Source organism: Rhinatrema bivittatum, chromosome 3, assembly GCF_901001135.1.
Source record: "Rhinatrema bivittatum chromosome 3, aRhiBiv1.1, whole genome shotgun sequence".
NCBI lineage: Eukaryota > Metazoa > Chordata > Amphibia > Gymnophiona > Rhinatrematidae > Rhinatrema > Rhinatrema bivittatum.
This window is the reverse complement of record NC_042617.1, coordinates 432401607-432419222: the sequence shown is the minus strand read 5'-3', so window position 1 is coordinate 432419222 and position 17616 is coordinate 432401607. Positions and strand designations below refer to the sequence as shown.

The window sequence follows — 17616 nt, the reverse complement described above, 5'->3', positions numbered from 1 at the left end:
CGGACCCCTCGTTGGACACAAACGGAACTTTTGGCCAGCTTGGGGGGGCCTCCTGACCTCCTGACTTACCAAAACTCCGCTGGACCACCAGGGTGTTTTGGTAAGTCTTGGGGATTAAGGAGGGTGAGGGGTTTAAATTTTTATTTAGGATCAACGATCGCGATTTCCAACGTATTCAACATAGCTATGTTGAATAAGTTGGAAATCCGATCGTTTTAGCCTCATCACTTTTTTAAGTTAAAAAAAAAAAAAGTAGCGTTTTACATATACGTTCAAAACGAATGCACACCCCTAAGAAGCAGTTCCTTGTACATACCTAGATCGGTCCAGACTCTCTTCCAGCAGATTGAGACAGAGAAAGTTTTACTGACATTGTCCCTTAAATTGGTGTGTCATCTGCAGTCTGTCAGTATTTCTCTGTGTCCAGCAGATGGAGGGTGGTGCAGAACCTGCAGTCTGAAGGAATTAAAAAAAAAAAAAAAGTAAGTTAATTAATAATGTCTAGGTTTAGCGTTAGTTCTTTCTTAGCCCTCCCTGAATGTTGGTAGGTCCTAGTGGGGCCATCCTTTCAGGTGAAGGATGTGCCATGTGGGAGGGGTTGTAAATCCCTGGGTCTGATCGGATCCTTTACCTGCGGAAGGGGGAGATAAATTGTGGGGCCAGTTCCATTTCCTCCCTCCCTCATGAGCACAGCCAGAGCCTGCAGCCACAAGTATACAGTTTTAGAATAAAGCTCACAAAAAATAAATAAATAATAAAATAGAAGACTCGCTATTTGTTTTTTTGCCTTTGCCCCTTGTGCCGTTCAGGTGCCTTTCATTCATTGCGGCATTCCGTGTGTCTTCAGGTGCCCGGAACGTAGGCTGTTAGCAGCGAGTCGGCTCCGAGATTAGTTGCAAAAAAAAAAAAGGCTTCCGACATTATTTCTCCCACCATGCCTCATGGCAGTCAATGCGCGGCATGTGGGGGACACACGCGCGCCACTCCCTTGTCGGCACTTGCTCCTGCTGCACTTCCAGTGGGGAAGGCAGCTTGGGGAACACAAGGGCGACCGCGGAGAGCAGCGATCTTTCGCGTTTAGTGCAGGAGGAGCCGAGCAGCCCGTTAATGCTTTCCCAATTTTGGCAGGAATGGTGGCCATTTTGAATACTTTTACTGCCATGTCTGACAGGGCTTGCAAGGTGCTGCCATGCCCCCACTGCTATTGCCGGCTAATAGAAGGCTTTCAGAGTCCCAGGGGTCCAGGGATCCTCTGTTAGTGGAGGAGGACTTCCCTGAGCAGTATTCAGAGGTGTCGGGGGATTTTTCCCCCAATTTCGTTTTGTTAATGCATAAAGCTTTCTTAGCCAAAAGGGCGGCTGGACGTCACCATTCCAAAGCACTGGACCTGTCAGAGCCAGCTGTGGCAAAGAGGCAGCATTTGTCTTGTTCTGGTGGGGAAACCAGAGTCCGGAGACTGCTGGCTCATCAGTTGCCTTAGGGGAAGGCTGATTTTAGCTCAGAAAGTTTGGAGACTGAAGATTCCCTATTGGCGGATCCATCTGGGATGGAACCTGTTTTGGACGGCACGGACCCAGAGGAGGCACGAGATCAAGCACCTTCAGTGGAGGGGGCGATCCAACAGTGGTTCGCCTTTTTCGCTGGGAGGAGCTGTGGCCCCTGATACCATATGTTCTTAGTGAACTAGAAACAAGGAGCCCCCAAGCGGATTCAGACCACATGTGGATCCAGTCATACGGGGCCTCAGGGGTTGGACAAAGAATTTTACTTTCCACAAGTCAGTGAAAGATTTAGTATTTCAAGAATGGAAAGCTCCAGATATAGGCTTGAAGGTGGGCAGAGCTCTGGAGAAATTGTATCCTTTGCGGAAAACATGTTGGATATCTTGCGGTTACCGAAGGTGGATGCTTCGGTCTCTGCTGTGATGAAGAAGACAACAATCCTGGTAGCCAGTTTGGCCGCACTTAAGGATATACAGGATAGGAAGTTGGAACTGCATCTCAAGAAGATCTTTGAGGTGTCGGCCTTGGGTATTTGTGCTGCGGTGTGTAGCAGTTTTATGCTCTGGGCCAGGCTTCACTGGGTTCAGCAATTGCAGTCTGACAAGTCTTTCTTTATTAAGCTTTTTATTCTGAATAAAAAAGTCTTTATCTCTGGAGGACGCACAGCAGGCTGAGATGCTAGAGGCCATGGTAGCCTACAGGGCAGATGCTTTGTATGATCTCATCCGCAGTTCCTCTCGTTCAGTGATATCAGCGGTTTCTGCAAGAAGGCTGTTATGGTTAAGGAACTGGTCTGCAATTGTTTTGTCTGAGTCTCAGCTGGGATCACTCCCATTCAAGGAAAAACTGCTATATGGGGACAACTTAGAGCAGCTGGTGAAGCTTCTGGGAGAGTCAAAAAGGCACAAGCTGCCAGAGGACAAACCGAAGCTCGGTAGAGGTTTCTCCTAAACACGGACTCTATTCTGGTTAAGCCGTCTCCCCATCAGTCTCGCCCTTCGGGAGGAGTTCAGAGGCAAGGGGACAGGAGACAACAGTCATGGAATCAGTACTTTCAAGGCCTTCGGTACCAAGTCCTCCCAATGAAGCGAGGCCAGCCCGCTCTTCTGTTCTACGCATTGGAGGTCGGCTAACATCCTTTCTTGAGGAGTGGGCCAAGATCACCTCGGATCAGTGTGATAGAATACTGTTACGCTTTAGAATTGTCTTGGCTGATAAAAGATTTGTACATAAGGTCCCCTTGCACTTATGAGCAAAAAAACCGGGGGGTTTCAGAGACTGTATCGTCCTCATCTGTTGGGGGCCATAGTTTCAATGCCGGTTGAGGAATGGGGGTCCAGAAGGTTTTCCATTTATTTTGTGGTCCAGAAGAAGGACCGCACCTTTCGTCTGATTCTGGATTTAAAAAAAGGTAAATCTGGCGCTCAGGGTTCCTCGTTTTTGGATGGAAACGTTGAGGTCGGTGATTGCTGCAGTACGCAAAGGAGAGTTTTAGACCTCTGTCAAATGTAGGGATATCAATCTCCACATTTCAATTCATCAAAGGTTTCTCAGGTTGATGATCATTGGAAATCACTTTGTTTTGCGCCCTGCCATTCGGATTGGCAACCGCTCTGAGGTCCTTTACGAAGGTGATGGTGGTGGTAGCAGCAGCTCTTTGGCAGGAAGGCATCCTAGTCCACCCATACCTGGACAACTGGTTGATCCATGCAAAGTCAAAGGATCTTTGTCATCAGTCAGTGGCAAGGGTGCTGCAGCACTTACAGTCCCTAGACTAGGTTGTGAATTTTCCCAAGAGTCAGCTGGTACCGTCTCAAGTCCTGGAGTTGCTCAGAGTGTACTTTGATACCAGGATTGGGGGAGTTTTTCTCAGTGAGGAGCGGATTGTCAAGATCCAGGGACAAATTGGTGTATTGCTAAACAATGTGATTCTCAAGGTCTGGGATTATCTGCAGGTTCCTTGGGTCTATGGCTTTCACTTTGGAATTGGTTCCTTGGGCATTCACTCATATGCAGCCTCTTCAATCGGCCTTGTTCTCCAGATGGAATCCAGTCTCAGAGCAATTTCATCTACCACTGCCTCTTACGGAACATGCCAAGTAGAGTCTGGATTGGTGGTTGTGCCAGGACAATTTGAGTTGTGGGTTGGCCTTGGAGGTTCCGAACTGGATAGTGGTTACAACAGATGCCAGCCTATCCGGTTGGGGGCTGTGTGTAAGTCTCAAGTATCACAAGGACGCTGGTCTCCGGAGGAGTTGTCGTGGTCCATCATGCATGTAAGAACCAATTTTCCTTTACAGCGCCCCTTTGGTATGAGGGGTCATTTCCAGGGTTCCAGGTGTTGTCATCCCTACATGGGGATGGCCTTTCGGTAGGTCTCAGTCCTTTTATTTATTTATTTATTTATTTATTTAAGTCTTTTATATACCAACATTCAAGACGATAGTCCCATCATGCTGGTTCACAAGAAACGGGAGTGCAGAATATAATAAATAAACTTAACTTGAACATTAGTGCAGAAAAAGCAGTTACATGTAACAAGGAGATATAGAACTTGGAAAAAGAAGGAAAATGAATGTAAGATAATTACATATAATAACATTGTAAGGATCTTTTGTCCCTGGTGGTCCAAGAGAGGAGTGGGCTTGGGAAGTAGACCTTCCTGAGCTTCCCAATAAAGGTTTGCCGACCCACCTTCCAGAACAGGAAATAGGGGGGAAGTCTGTCTCTCTTTTAGCAAAGGTGGGCCGAGATTACTTCTGACCAGTGGGTCCTGGAGGTGATGCGTGAAGAGTATGGAGTGGAATTTCACAGTCCGCCTTGGGATGAGTTCTTGGTGTCCCCTTGCCATTCCCTGCAGAAGAAGCAGGCAGTGGAGTTCACGCTTCAAAGGCTCCTCAGACTGAGGCCTGTGGTTCCGGTACCTACTTCTCAGGAAAGTATTGGGTGATATTCCATTTATTTTGTTCTGCCCAAGAAGGAGGGCTCCTTTCTTCCCATCTTAGTTCTCAAGAGAGTCAACCATCACTTAAAGGTGACTCATTTTCAAATGGAAACTTTACGCTCTATAATAATGCCGGTGCGGTTGGGGGAATTTCTGACTTCCTTGGATCTGTCATTGGCTTACCTTCATATTCCCATCAGATTGGAACACCAACGTTTTCTACACTTTGCGGTGTTGGGGTGTCATTATCAGTTTCGGACGCTGCCTTTTGATCTAGCCACCACTCCCAAAACATTTTCCAAGGTTATAATGGTGGTAGTGCCGACCTTGTGAAAAGAAGGAATCCTGGTGCACCTGTATTTGGATAACTGAATGATTGGAGCCAAGTCTCAGGAAAAGAGCCGCCTTGTGACAGGCAAGGTGATCTTCTTATTGCAAGAGCTCAGTTAGGTGGTGAACCTGAACAAGAGCAACCTTCAACAATCCCAGTCGGAGTAGCTGGGGGGACCGGTTCTACACGGGAAAGGACAGAGTTTTCCTACCGGAAGCTCGGATCCAGAGATTGATTTCTTAAGTACGTCAGTTGAAGAACACTATATTCCTCCAGTGGTGGTTGCAGGAGGATCATCTGAGAAAGGGAGTTCCCTTATCCTCTCCAGTCTGGTTGGTACTAATGACAGATGCAAGTCTCCATGGTTGGGGGGCTTAAAGTCTGGAGTTAATGGCCCAAGGGCACTGGAATGCCGAAGAGTCCCACTAGAACATCAGTCGCATGGAGGCCTGGGCAGTATGGCTGGCATGCTTGCAGTTCAGTCGTAGGTTGTGAAATCATGCAGTTTACGTGATGCTGGACAGTGTGACGATGGTGGCTTATATCAATCGCCAGGGAGGAACCAAGAGCCAGCAAATGTCACAGTAAATAGACCAGCTGATGGAATGTACAGAAGGTCATCTGCAGATGATCTCTGCCTCTCACATTGCAGGAAAAGACAATGCAAGAGCCGATTTTCTCAGCAGGGAGAGTCTGGACCTAGGAGAGTGGGTGTTGTCAGCTGAGGCATTTCAGCTGATTGTAGATCGCTGGGGCCTTCCACTCCTAGACATGCTGGCGACTTCTCAAAATGCGAAGGTTCCTCGCTTCTACAGTCTCAGGAGAGATCCATGGACCCTGGGAATTGACACTTTCGTACAAGACTGGCCAGAAGACAGATTACTTTATGCTTTTCCTACGTGGCCCTTGCTGGGCAAGATAATTTGCATGATTGAAGGCCACAGGAGGCTAGTACTCCTGGTGGTGTCGAATTGGCCCAGGCATCCATGGTATGCTCATTTGCGACAACTCCTGGTAGAGGGCCCCCGTTCATCTTCCGCCACACATGGATCCTGCTAGAGCAGGGACTGGTTCTTCACAAGGATCCGACTCAATTCTCTCTTACAGTTTGGCCCTTTAGAGGTTGCCACTTTACTCCGCGCTTGCAAGTTCTCCACTTCCTTGGCTTATGTGCGGATTTGGAGAGTTTTTAAGGCCTGGATTTTTTGCAGGATGGATTGAATAAAGGCTTGGCCCATAATTCCTTGAAGGTGCAGGTTGCAGCTCTTGCCTGTTTCAAAGGCCTAGTGAATGGTGTTTCCTTGTCTCATCCTGATGTGGCACTTTTTTTGAAGGGAGTAAAACACCTTAGGCCCCTCTTGTGGTTACCGGCTCCATTGTGGAGTCTAAATTGGTGCTGGAATTTTTGGCGGGCCCTGTGTTCCAACCACTGCGTAGCCTTTCCTTACGGTTGTTGACTTTGAAGACTGAGTGTCGGATTTCTGAGCTGCATGCCTTGTCTTGCCAGGATCCATTCCTTTGGGTGACTCTGGGGGCATTACAGCTGCGTACTGTTCCATCCTTCTTGCCCAAGGTAGTCTCGGACTTTCATTAGAATCAGTCCATCTCCTTGCCATCCCTGGATAAGGTCAGGGATGTGGAGGAGTTTCGCCTTTTGAGCTCCTTGGATGTTAAGCATCTTGTCATGAGGTAACTGGAGGTCTCTGAGTCTTTTAAAAAAACTGATCACCTGTTGTTCTCCATGGCGGGAGTAATCAGGGTGCTTCGGCTTCGCTGGTTACCATAGCTCATTGGATTAAGGAGGTAGTCACGACTGCATATGTGGGTTCTGGAAAGCTGTTGCCTACTCAGGTTAGGGTTCATTCCACTAGGGCTCAGGCTGTGTCATGGGCGGAGGTTAGTCTGTTGTCTGCCATCGATATCTACTGAGTTGCGACATGGTCCTCCTTACACACTTTTTCCAGGTTTTATCGTCTGGATTTGCAAGCCCGGGAGAATGCAGCCTTTGCATGTGCAGTGTTGACTAGACTGCAGGCAGCCTCCCACCCTGTTGGGGGAGTAGCTTTGATACATCCCACTGGTCCTGAGTCCATCTGTCTGCATGCTAGGAAATGGAGAAATTACTTACCTTATTATTTTGTTTTCCTTAATGTAGACAGATGGACTCAGCTTCCTGCCCTCGGCTGCCGCATGAGTGTGTTAATAGTCCTCTGGTGGGGCTCTGGGTCCCAAGGAATTACTGGTAAGCGTTCATCCAGTCCCTAGCTTGGGGGTACCTAGATTCTTACGTGAGTTCAGTGTTTATGGTTGGTTAATAATCAAGTTTTTTGCTGGTCTGTCTACAGTTGTTTTTGAAGAGAATACTGGCATGCTGGGGTCACTGCAAGGTTTATATATACTGTGATGTCAGCTTGCTCAGTCTCCATCTGCTGGCAGGGGAGCATAAACCCACTGGTCCTGAGTCCATCTGTCTACACTTAAAGAAAACAAAATTATCAGGTAAATAATTTCTCCATTCTCTTTCATTGTCCTACTTATTGATATGAAAACTTTTATATGTGGTTTCTTTAAATTTCCTTTTAGTCGACCTCGTTCTCCAAATGATTTGTTGGCTTTATTTCGGTACCCAAGAGATCCCTATACAGTTGAACAAGCACGAGCTGGAGAAATATTTGAAAGGACCTTACAACTCATTCAGGAACATGTTCAGGATGGTTTAATGGTTGACCTAAATGGCACAAGTTAGTACACATCTGTTTTCCTATGTTGTATTTGGTATAAAAAAGGAGGCGGTGTAGTTTAGTGGTTAAAGGCAAGGTCTCATACTTCAAAGCATTTAAAAAACAAAAACCAAAAAACCCTTAAACATTATGTATCTCTCTCAGGTATTCTTGGTGATATTCTTACACCTTGCTTAACAAACTATCCCAAATATATAAAAATAGCAATACAAATATATTTACTGCAGCACATGAGGTAGAGAAGGCTGGAATCTTGAATAACTAAGGGTTCCTGCTGAGAAAGTGAGAAATATTTTGGTGTGATAAGATTCTCCTTTATAGATGTGTTAATGTAAATTGGGGTTTTTTTCTCTTGAAACAATACCTTTACCATTGCTAACTCAAGGAGATCAAAACATTCAGTCCAGAAGCTCTTTCAAAAATCTGGTGTTGCGCTGCAAAACGAAATTTTAAGCTATGGCACCCTAAAAAAGATGCTCACAATCAACAAAAATATAGCTTTCAAGAAGGCCACTGTTGATGGAGGAGCTAGCTACAATTAAGTAGGAAGATACGTGCTTGATAAATTTTATTTTGGTAATAGGTTATTGTTCTTGCCAGCTTGTATTTTAAATTGGTTGCACAGTGAGGATGAATTCAATTTGGTTGCCATATTGCAAGCAAATATGGTCGCCAACTTCAATCTGAAATAGCATGCAGCACTGAAATTAATCATCCTAGAGGCAAGAATCTGACAGCAAACTTATATTTGTTTTTTATCAAATGGAATTTTTGGAATTGTATTAAAATGGTAGAGGTATATATTATTGTAATATGATATTGAAAGATATGTCTGCATTGAATCTACAAGAAACATGTTGACCATGGTACTAAATGAACATCATTTTATTTACAGCAACCTTCTTTATGTTCATGAAAATATGAATACATCACAGGATGGTTCAATGAAAATTAATTTTTACATGAATTAATTTTGTAACTACTGTAATACAAAACACTGTTTGCTACTTTCTTTTTATTTTCCATGGAAACTGTTGGACCGATATCACCATCCTACAAATTTAAACTTGGAAAATCTTGCAACAATTTCATGAGTATCCACATACATCTTTAAAGTGCTTTTCTTCAGTTCTGTAGGTGGTACAGTATTCTGAACAATGTATCTACACTTGATCCATTAGTTATGGGTACCATATTTCTGTTGATCTTTTAGCTCTCTTGTTGGCTAAACAGAGTGTATCAGATAATTTTCTGATACAATGTACATATGCAAAGTGTGCAAAAAATTAAAAGAAACCTGGGAATTAGATTTGCAGAGATAAAAATAGAACAGTTTTAAACTTGTTTATTTAAAAGATGGCACATCGTACTTTGCTATATTTTACTGAATTGTCATATTTGTTTACTTCCCATATCAACAAAGTATTAGAGAAATCAACAATCTATAGTTGCCCATTTTTTCATTATTGTTGAAGATGCAACCTCTCTTCTACTATTACTACTTAACTATTCAATAGAGATGTGAATCTGAACCGGAATCGGTTCAGATTCACATGTGGGTTTTTTCCCATCGGGCCCAATCACATTTTGTTTATCGGCTGCCCAGCCGATAAACAAAAAACCCACCCCAACTCTTTAAAAGTAACCCCTTAGCTTCCCCCCCCCCCCCCACACACCTTTTTACAGGTACCTGGTGGTCCAGTGGGGATCCCGGGAGCGATCTCCCACGATCTCCCGCTCCGGGCCGTCCTCCGGCTACCGGGCCATCCTTTGCCCTTACCTTGTGACAGGGTATCCGTGCCGTTGGCCAGATCCTGTCACATGGTAGGAGCACTGGATGGCCGGCGCCATCTTGTGCTCCTACCATGTGACAGGGGCTGACCAATGGCACCGGTAGCCCCTGTGACATAGTAAGGGCAAGGCTATCGGTGCCATTTTGGTTCCTGGCACCCGACGGCAAGAGTGCAAGAGATCGCTCCCGGACCCCAGGGACTTTTGGCCAGCTTGGGGGGGCCTCCTGACCCCCACAAGACTTGCCAAAAGTCCAGCGGGGGTCCAGGAGTGACCTCCTGCACTCGGGCCGTATTGCCAGTATTCAAAATGGCGCCGGCACTAGCCTTTGTCCTCATATGTCACATAGTGAGCAAGCAACCCTAGCGCCTCCTTACTAACGTGACCCCCTAATTTAAATATTGTATGGTGCCCCCCTTGGGGGCACTTGGGGCATGTTAAGAAAGTGGGCGCTGACTTCTCAGCGCCCGTGTTCTACGCAAATTTATTGATTTGGCCCCTTAGTCTGTTCCAAGCTTATAGTACAACCAGGTGGAAAGCAAGGAGTCAGGAATTCGCAGTAGAGAAGAAGGGCATAGATAGAAGAGACTTGTCTGATGAGCAACATGCACATGGAGAGGTGAAGAGAGGGGAGAGGTAGTGATTAGCTCCAGAATTAAGGCTTCTGTAAGAACATAAGAAATTGCCATGCTGGGTCATACCAAGGTTCCATCAAGCCCAGCATCCTGTTTCCAACAGAGGCCAAACCAGGCCACAAGAACCTGGCAACTTCCCAAACACCAAGAAGATCCCATGCTACTGATGCCAGTAATAGCAAAGGCCATTCCCTAAGTCAACTTGATTAATAGCAGTTTATGGACTTCTCCAAGAACTTATCCAAATCTTTTTTAAACCCAGCTACACTATCTGCACTAACCGCATCCTCTGGCAACAAATTCCAGAGCTTAATTGTGCATTGGGTGAAAAAGAGTTTTCTCCGATTAGTCTTAAATGTGCTACTTGCTAACTTCATGGAGTGCCTCCTAGTCCTTCTGTTATCCAAAAGTGTAAAGGTGAGTAAGAGGAACTTTTATGCGGGAATAGATAGAGAGCCAATGTTGTGACTTGAGGTTATATGAATGTAGTGACTTTGGCGAAAGATAAGTCACACAGCTAAAGTTTTGATGGATTGTAGTGGAGCAGTGGCTAACTAGGAGACCTGTAAGGATCAGATGGTAATAGTCTTAAGTGGGAGGAAATGATAGCGTAGATAAGGGTTCTGGTAGTGTGTTCAAAAGGGAAGGGATGGGTTTTGATGGTGATAGGCAGAAAGAAACAGCACATTTTAGCAGTGTAGTATAGGAGAGAGCGGCATTGAAGATGACTGCAAGGTTATGGGTCGAGGAAATTGGGAGGATTATAGCATTATCCATAGAAGTAGAGCAATTAGGAAGATTAGAAACTGGCTTGGGGAGAAAGATAAGAAGCTCTGTTTGGCAATGTTGAGTTTAAAGTGTCAGTGGGACATCCAGGCAGCAATGGTAAACAACCAGGCTGAGATATGGGAGTAGTTTCCTTATGAAATGTCTGGCATGGGAGTAGTTTCCTTATGAAATGTCTGGCATAGAGAGGTAAATCTGGGAATCGGCATAAAGATGGAAATAAAAACCATGAAAGGAAATCAGAGCACCAAGGGAATTAGTATTCAGAGAAAAGAAAAGAGGGTTCAGGACAGAACCTTGAGGCAGGCCAAATGATAGTGGAATGACAGAAAAGGAGGATTCCCTAGAGAAAAAACACTAAAAATGCAATGGGAGAGGTAAGAAAAGAGCCAAGACAGGACTGAGACTCAAAATTCAAGAGATGACAGAGTATCTGTCATGGATGAGGGCCCTTGGGCTGTGGCATGATTGACACAGCTTAGCAGACAATACTACTAGGCTATGCCGATAGGAAGTGGACTTACTCTTACTAAGACTGGATCAGGGGTCTCATCTTTATCAGCCCTGTTACCACCAGTAGGACTTAGGCAAAAGTCCCATAAGAAGCAGGTAGACATAGTCGAGTCATGGGCAGCAGTCAAGGCAGGCAGCAAGAAAACAGTATCTGGGTCCATGCCAAGGTTGGAGCAGGCAGGTAGGTTGAGGTCCAAACTGAGATCAGGTTAGGTGGCAGTCCAGAAGAGAAGTCAGAATTAATAGCAAGGGTCATAACCAAGAGTCAGGCAGAGACGGACAGACAAGACAAAGCACAGTGGATCAAGACACAAACAGCATAGATAGGGTAAGGTAATAATGAGGCATGAGGCAAGGCAGACAAGGTAACGAGGCATATGGGAAGCAACACGCATTACAAGGCTGCAGGAGGACCTGTTGCTGAGGCAAAGATCTAGGGATCCAGCTGGGTTCAAATGGCCCAAAGGCATGTTTTCTGCCATGGGACCTATATCAGGCGAGGCGGGCCATGTGCATGCGCCTAAGGAGGGCGAAGGCATGGGATCCACAAAGCAGTGTGTTGATGTTCTGGTGAGTGTGGTTCATCACAGGATCAGCCTACAACTGCCCAAACATTACATCACTCCCTCTAAGCCCCCCCCCTCCTCCCCAGGCCTCTGAGTTTAGGCTTGTGTGCAAAGAGGCAATTGAACTCTCAGGTAAGTCAAGGGGCTTGAACATTTGAGGTGGGTTTGCAAATATTTTCTTCTGGATCAAAGCCTTGCCACAAAATGAGGTAGTGGAGTTTGTTTGGGATGCATTTAAAGTTGAGGATCTCCTGGACTTCATACTCTGTCCCCTCCTCTAATGTTAACTCCATTGGTTTGAGGGGAGATCCTGAGAACCAAGACAATAGTAGAGGCTTGAGGGAGAGAGAGGTGTGGAAAATGTTGTGGACCTTAAGAGTAGGGGGGCAGCTTCAACTGATATGCCACTGATCCAGTCTGCTGAGTGTTTAGAAATGGTCCAACGAAATGAGGTGAGAACATTGTAGATGGATTCTTAAGTTGTAGCTTGTGAGTGTTAAGCCATACCAAATCCCCAAGTTTGAGATAAGGCGCCAGCCAGAGTTTTTCTGTTCACTTGACTTTTGTATTACTCAGCGGCCAAGATGGGAAATTGGCAGGTTTTTTGCTACAACTCCTTAAGACCCTGACTCACGACATCGGCTACGGGACGCAGCATTGTTTCTGGCATAGGGAATGGGCCATGTGGATGTCTGCCATTCAGGATCTGGAATGGAGATGACCCCATAGAATTCGCAGTGTGGTTGTTATGGCAGAACTCTGCCCAGGTAAGGAGATGCTCAATCATTCTGTCATTTGTGTACATAGGCCCTCAGGAATACCTTAAGAATTTAATTAGGCTTTTCCGTCTGTCCATTGCTCTGTGGATGGTACACAGAGGAGAAGCCCAAAGAAATTCCAAACTTCTTGCACAGGATTCTCCAGAACCATGCTGTGAATTGCACACTTCAGTCTGAGAGAATTGATTCAGGTAAGCAGTTTAGACAGAAGATATGCTGACAAAAGAGACTATAATACTACAACGAACCACATATAAGCATAAAAAACCACTTATACAATGAAAATATGTGTTAAACCCTCATAGGTAAGCAGATAATATAAACTCAAGTGGGTTTTTTTTTCAGTTTGTTCACTTATTGGTAAAGGGTAACAATAGAGTCTGCTTCATATATTTAATCATGGGGTTTATTAACACTCTATACAAACATGATGTGCCACTTTGTCCTTGTAAGTATGTTTCTCGAAAATTATTTTAATACTTTTTCTTTTTTTTTCTCTTTTTACTTTCTTTGATAAACACAGATGTATCACTCCAACACCAAACAAAGCTTAGAAAGACACTTATCCTTTTGTGTAGTGCAAGAGCATGAAACAACTGCTCTGCGATGACCAACACCGCGAGTGTTTCGATATCTTCATCAGGGGCTATAAATATCACTGAAAAAAGGAAAACAGATTTTGTGTATATCCAATCAAGCTATCAAACAGCTTTCAATTCATAGAAATACATACGTATCTTAGCTGGAGATCAATTGTGTAGCATCGGCATTTTAGCAAAGATTTGCCATTTTGAAGACTACGTTTATACAGCGTGCTTAGATCATGAACTGACCAATCATGGCCATGACCAATCATGTGAACACACAAGTGCAAATAAACTTTTTTGGTCGAGATTCATAGGATATTTGTTTGTTTATTCTCACATTCGGCAACTCCACTTTGTTAAACACAGTGTTATGAAGTAAATCCCCCAACATGGATCCCGTGTTTCACCAGTCCGGCTGCTTCGGGAGGGATGACTATTTTTACTAACAATCTGTAAGAAAAGAACAGTATATAGTGACCAAAATACAAGAAACTGGGACTGAGGCAACAGGTGAAATAGTCATAAGTCTAAACATTCTTACATGCCAACATACCTGTGTTATAGACTGTAACATACTTTAACAGGAGCGCACTGAGTTGGCTTTACAAGAGGGTTTTAAACTCTGACAACCATTTAGGCGCGAAACCGCGCACCAATGAGAGGAGCGGATATATTGGCCAATCACCACATGTCCAGGCTAGATGACATAAACATACTGTCAGATAAAATAACTCCACTCAAGTTCCACAATTAAACCCTTAGGGGAGACTGTGTCCAGAGTATGAGTCCATTTCTGCTCTTTTCTAATCAAAATTTTAGAAAAATTTCCCCCCGTCGCGGGAGGTGTGACAACATCGATAACAAAGAACTTTAAATCTAACACAGTATGTGACAGTTGTGTCCAATGATTAACTAATGGAGTGTTTTCCTTACCCGTTTTGATATTAGACCTGTGTTCTATAATGCGGGTCTTAATCATATGTGATCTCTTACCCACATAAAGTTTATGACACGGGCAGCTGATTATATATATTAACCCTGATGAATCACAGTCTGATGCCCCATATAGTACATACATTTTCTTGGTGACCGGATGTGTGAAATCTGTAATGGTGTATGTATGCACATATACCGAGCAGTGACCACATGGTTTGTGGACTCCCCTGCTGGGCAAAGTATTCCTATTCAAGTAAGTGGAATGTACTAACATGTCACGGACATTTTTCCCCCTTCGATAGGTAAATCTGAGGGTGCTATCGTGTTGAGTACACTTGTTGTGTTGAGTGCAGCATTAGCTCCAGTGTGGACATTGGACATGACCAATCATGGCCATTTCAGTCCTGCGGGCGGCATATAAACATGCCCTCTATTCTCCGAGGGAATCATTGTTAGAATATCAAGCCAAAAGGGTTTTGTCACAGGATATTTGTGTACTACAACTCACGGATCAATCATCTGCCATTGTCCACAGCATTCGCCAGCATTCGCATATATTACAACTCCATCCTGAATTTGTAGAACAACCACTTATCTCGTTTCAAAGAGGATCTAATATAAAAAATTTTGTCGTGAAAGCCGCATTGCCTAAAATTGTTGATTTTTCAGAAGAATACACACAATACAGCCTGTGGACAATGTGACATGTGCACTACGACAATATCGGGAAGCACTTGGGAACATCCGATTACTGGCATGGTATTTAAGAATAAACAACAAAAAATCCCTTGAGGACTACTGCTAACAAGCAGAAAATTAATTTATAAACACTCTGCAAAAAACAATTTTTAATAAAATTACGGGAAATGGTATCAGATTATAAAAGTGCTCCCAGTCTCATGGGCTCTTGCCCTTACAGGGCTACAACCCTTCTCATGTGTTTAGCACTGTTGAATCACGTCATCTACCTTTTCCACGTAAAAGTTTTCTTTTCTCCGTGTCAACTGTGAAAAATATAACCCACCTTACCTAATAAAATTACTTATTTAAAAATCTTATCATTTATGTGAAACCCTCTACTTAATCACTTATCTTTTTTACGGTGCATATATTGCTTAATTCTCCAACTAATATTTTAAATCGCCTCCTTGCTCTCAGCTGTTCTCCCGCCCGGCTGTTCTTCCGGGCGGAAGAACAGCCCGGAAGAACATCTTTGCTAAATCTTTGCTAAAATGCCGATGCCACACAATTGATCTCCAGCTAAGACACGTGTGTATTTCTATGAGTTGAAAGCTGTTTGATAGTTTGGATATACACAAAATATATTTTCCTTTTTTCAGTGATATTTATAGCCCCTGATGAAGATATCGAAACATATGAAGCAGAATCTATTGTTACACTTTACCAATAAGTGAACAAATTGAAAAAAAGCGCTTGCGTTTATATTATCTGCTTACCTATGAGGGTTTAACACCTATTTTCATTGTATAGTGGCTTTATACGCTTATATGTGGTTGTAGTATTATAGATTCATTTACCACGTAGTCATCAGTATTGTGTTGTGTATAATGAAAAAAGAGACTAGCCAGTTCTGGTGTTGAGGGAAGACTGGGAAGTGGTATAAAATGAGCCATATTTGAGAAGTGGTCTAACGCAAACCAAATGGAAGTACTGCCATTTGAAAGAGGTTCATGTCCATGTTTTTGGGGGGAAGGCAATGTATCATGTCTCATTTGAGGACACCGATAGTGGTGGAGGAAAAATTCCATGGTTTTCACTACTCTGCAGTTACCTACCAGGTGGAATTATGGGCCCACTTAAGTATCTTCTCCCAGAGATGTTTGGGAGCCACCATCTTCCCTGGTGGTACAGAGACTGCTGTGGCTAACACAATCCTTGCAGAATCCACAGTGTGTCAAGGTGGTTCTGTCACGTTCTCTATTTCAAAGGACTGTGAGAGAGCATCAGTCCATTGGTTCTTCTGCACCAGTTGGTACCAGAGCTCAAAATCAGAGCTGTTAAAGAATAGAGACCATCGCGTCTGGTGTGTGTTTAACCACCAAACTTGCTGAAGTTTCTGCAAGTTTTTATGATCTGTGAAGATTGTGACTGGGTGTCTAGCCCCCTCCAGTAGATGGTATCTCTCCTCCAGGACCATTTTCACTGTTCGCTGTCTCCAATAGCATAATTTCTTTCTGAGGGCCTGAATTTTTTAGAAAAGAAGCAAGGCATGAAAATTATTTTGTGCTGTGTGAGGACAGTCTCTACCCTAGTGGCAGAGGCATATACCTCCATGATAAAGGGCCTAGAAGGGTCCATGTGTTGGAGATAGGGGTCTTTGACCTGCTTGAGGTGATGGAAAGATTTTGGATAGCACCTTCATACCAATATATCTGGTATCTGCATCCTTTTTTGTAATAGCAGTGAGAGGAGTGGCCAGTGAGGAATATCCATGCACAAACTGTCGGTAGTAATTGGCAAAACCAAGAAAACTTTGGAAGGCCTTGAGCCCCACAGGCTGAGGCTAGTCTTGAATGGCCTTCACTTTCTCTGGATTCTTATGTAGACCACGATGGAAGATAATATAGCCCAGGAGCAGTAGCTCATCCTGTTGAAAGTACACTTTTTGAGTTTGGCATATGTGATTCTCTTGGATCCTCTATAGTACTTGTTACAAATGCTCATGATGCTGTGCCAAGGAGTGTGAAAAAATGAGTATATCATCCAGATACACTAAGACATGAGAAGAGAGGATATCTCTGAATATCTTGTTGACCATGAATTGGAAGACAGGGCATTGCAAAGGCCAAATGACATTATTAGATATTCATAATGCCAATTTTGGGTGTTGAAGACCATCATCCACCCATCTTCCTCCTGCATCGGATGAGGTTGTAGGCTTCTCTGAGATCCAGTTTTGTAAATATCTGTGCCTCACACAGGCAGTCAGAGTTCCGTAAATAGGGGCAGCTGGTATCTGTTCTTGTGGGGTTTGGTTTTGATGCCCCTATAGTCAATTCATGGCCAGAAGGGGAGCCATCCTTAACCACAAAGAAGAATCCTGCCCCTGCAGTAGATAATGAAGGCTGGATAAAATCCGACTCAAGTTCTCCTAGATGTAGCTTGATATGGCCACTGTTTCGGGAGCGGATAGTAGGTAGACCATTCCTCTAGGAGACATCTTACTCAGGAGCAGGTTGATTGGGCAGTTGGAAGGCTTGTGAGGAGGCAGTATCTCAGCATACATTTTACTAAAGATGTCTACAAACACAGCATTTTGAGGAGGAAGACCCAGGAGACCCATGATATGAGTCCAGGCTAGAGTCACTGGTGGAACAACCTGGGTGAAACATTGTTGCTGGCAAGAGGACCCCCAATGGGCAATCTACACAGCCTGCCAACCTATAGACGGATTATGTAGCATCAGCCAAGGATGCTACATAATCACTCAATGCACAATTAAGCTCTGGAATTATTGCCAGAGAATATAGTTTAGGCAGCTAGT

General features: G+C 44.2%; 1 protein-coding gene across 3 annotated transcripts in view; it reads left to right on the top strand.

Annotated features, from left to right (window-relative positions):
• The window catches only part of PXDN (peroxidasin), a 275495-nt gene that overhangs the window by 188256 nt on the left and 69623 nt on the right, over window positions 1-17616 (top strand). For all 3 annotated transcript variants that reach the window (XM_029595788.1, XM_029595787.1, XM_029595789.1), the window contains exon 16: window positions 7361-7518. In XM_029595788.1, coding sequence (XP_029451648.1) covers window positions 7361-7518 — 158 coding nt within the window. The remainder of the gene's footprint in view (window positions 1-7360; window positions 7519-17616) is intronic.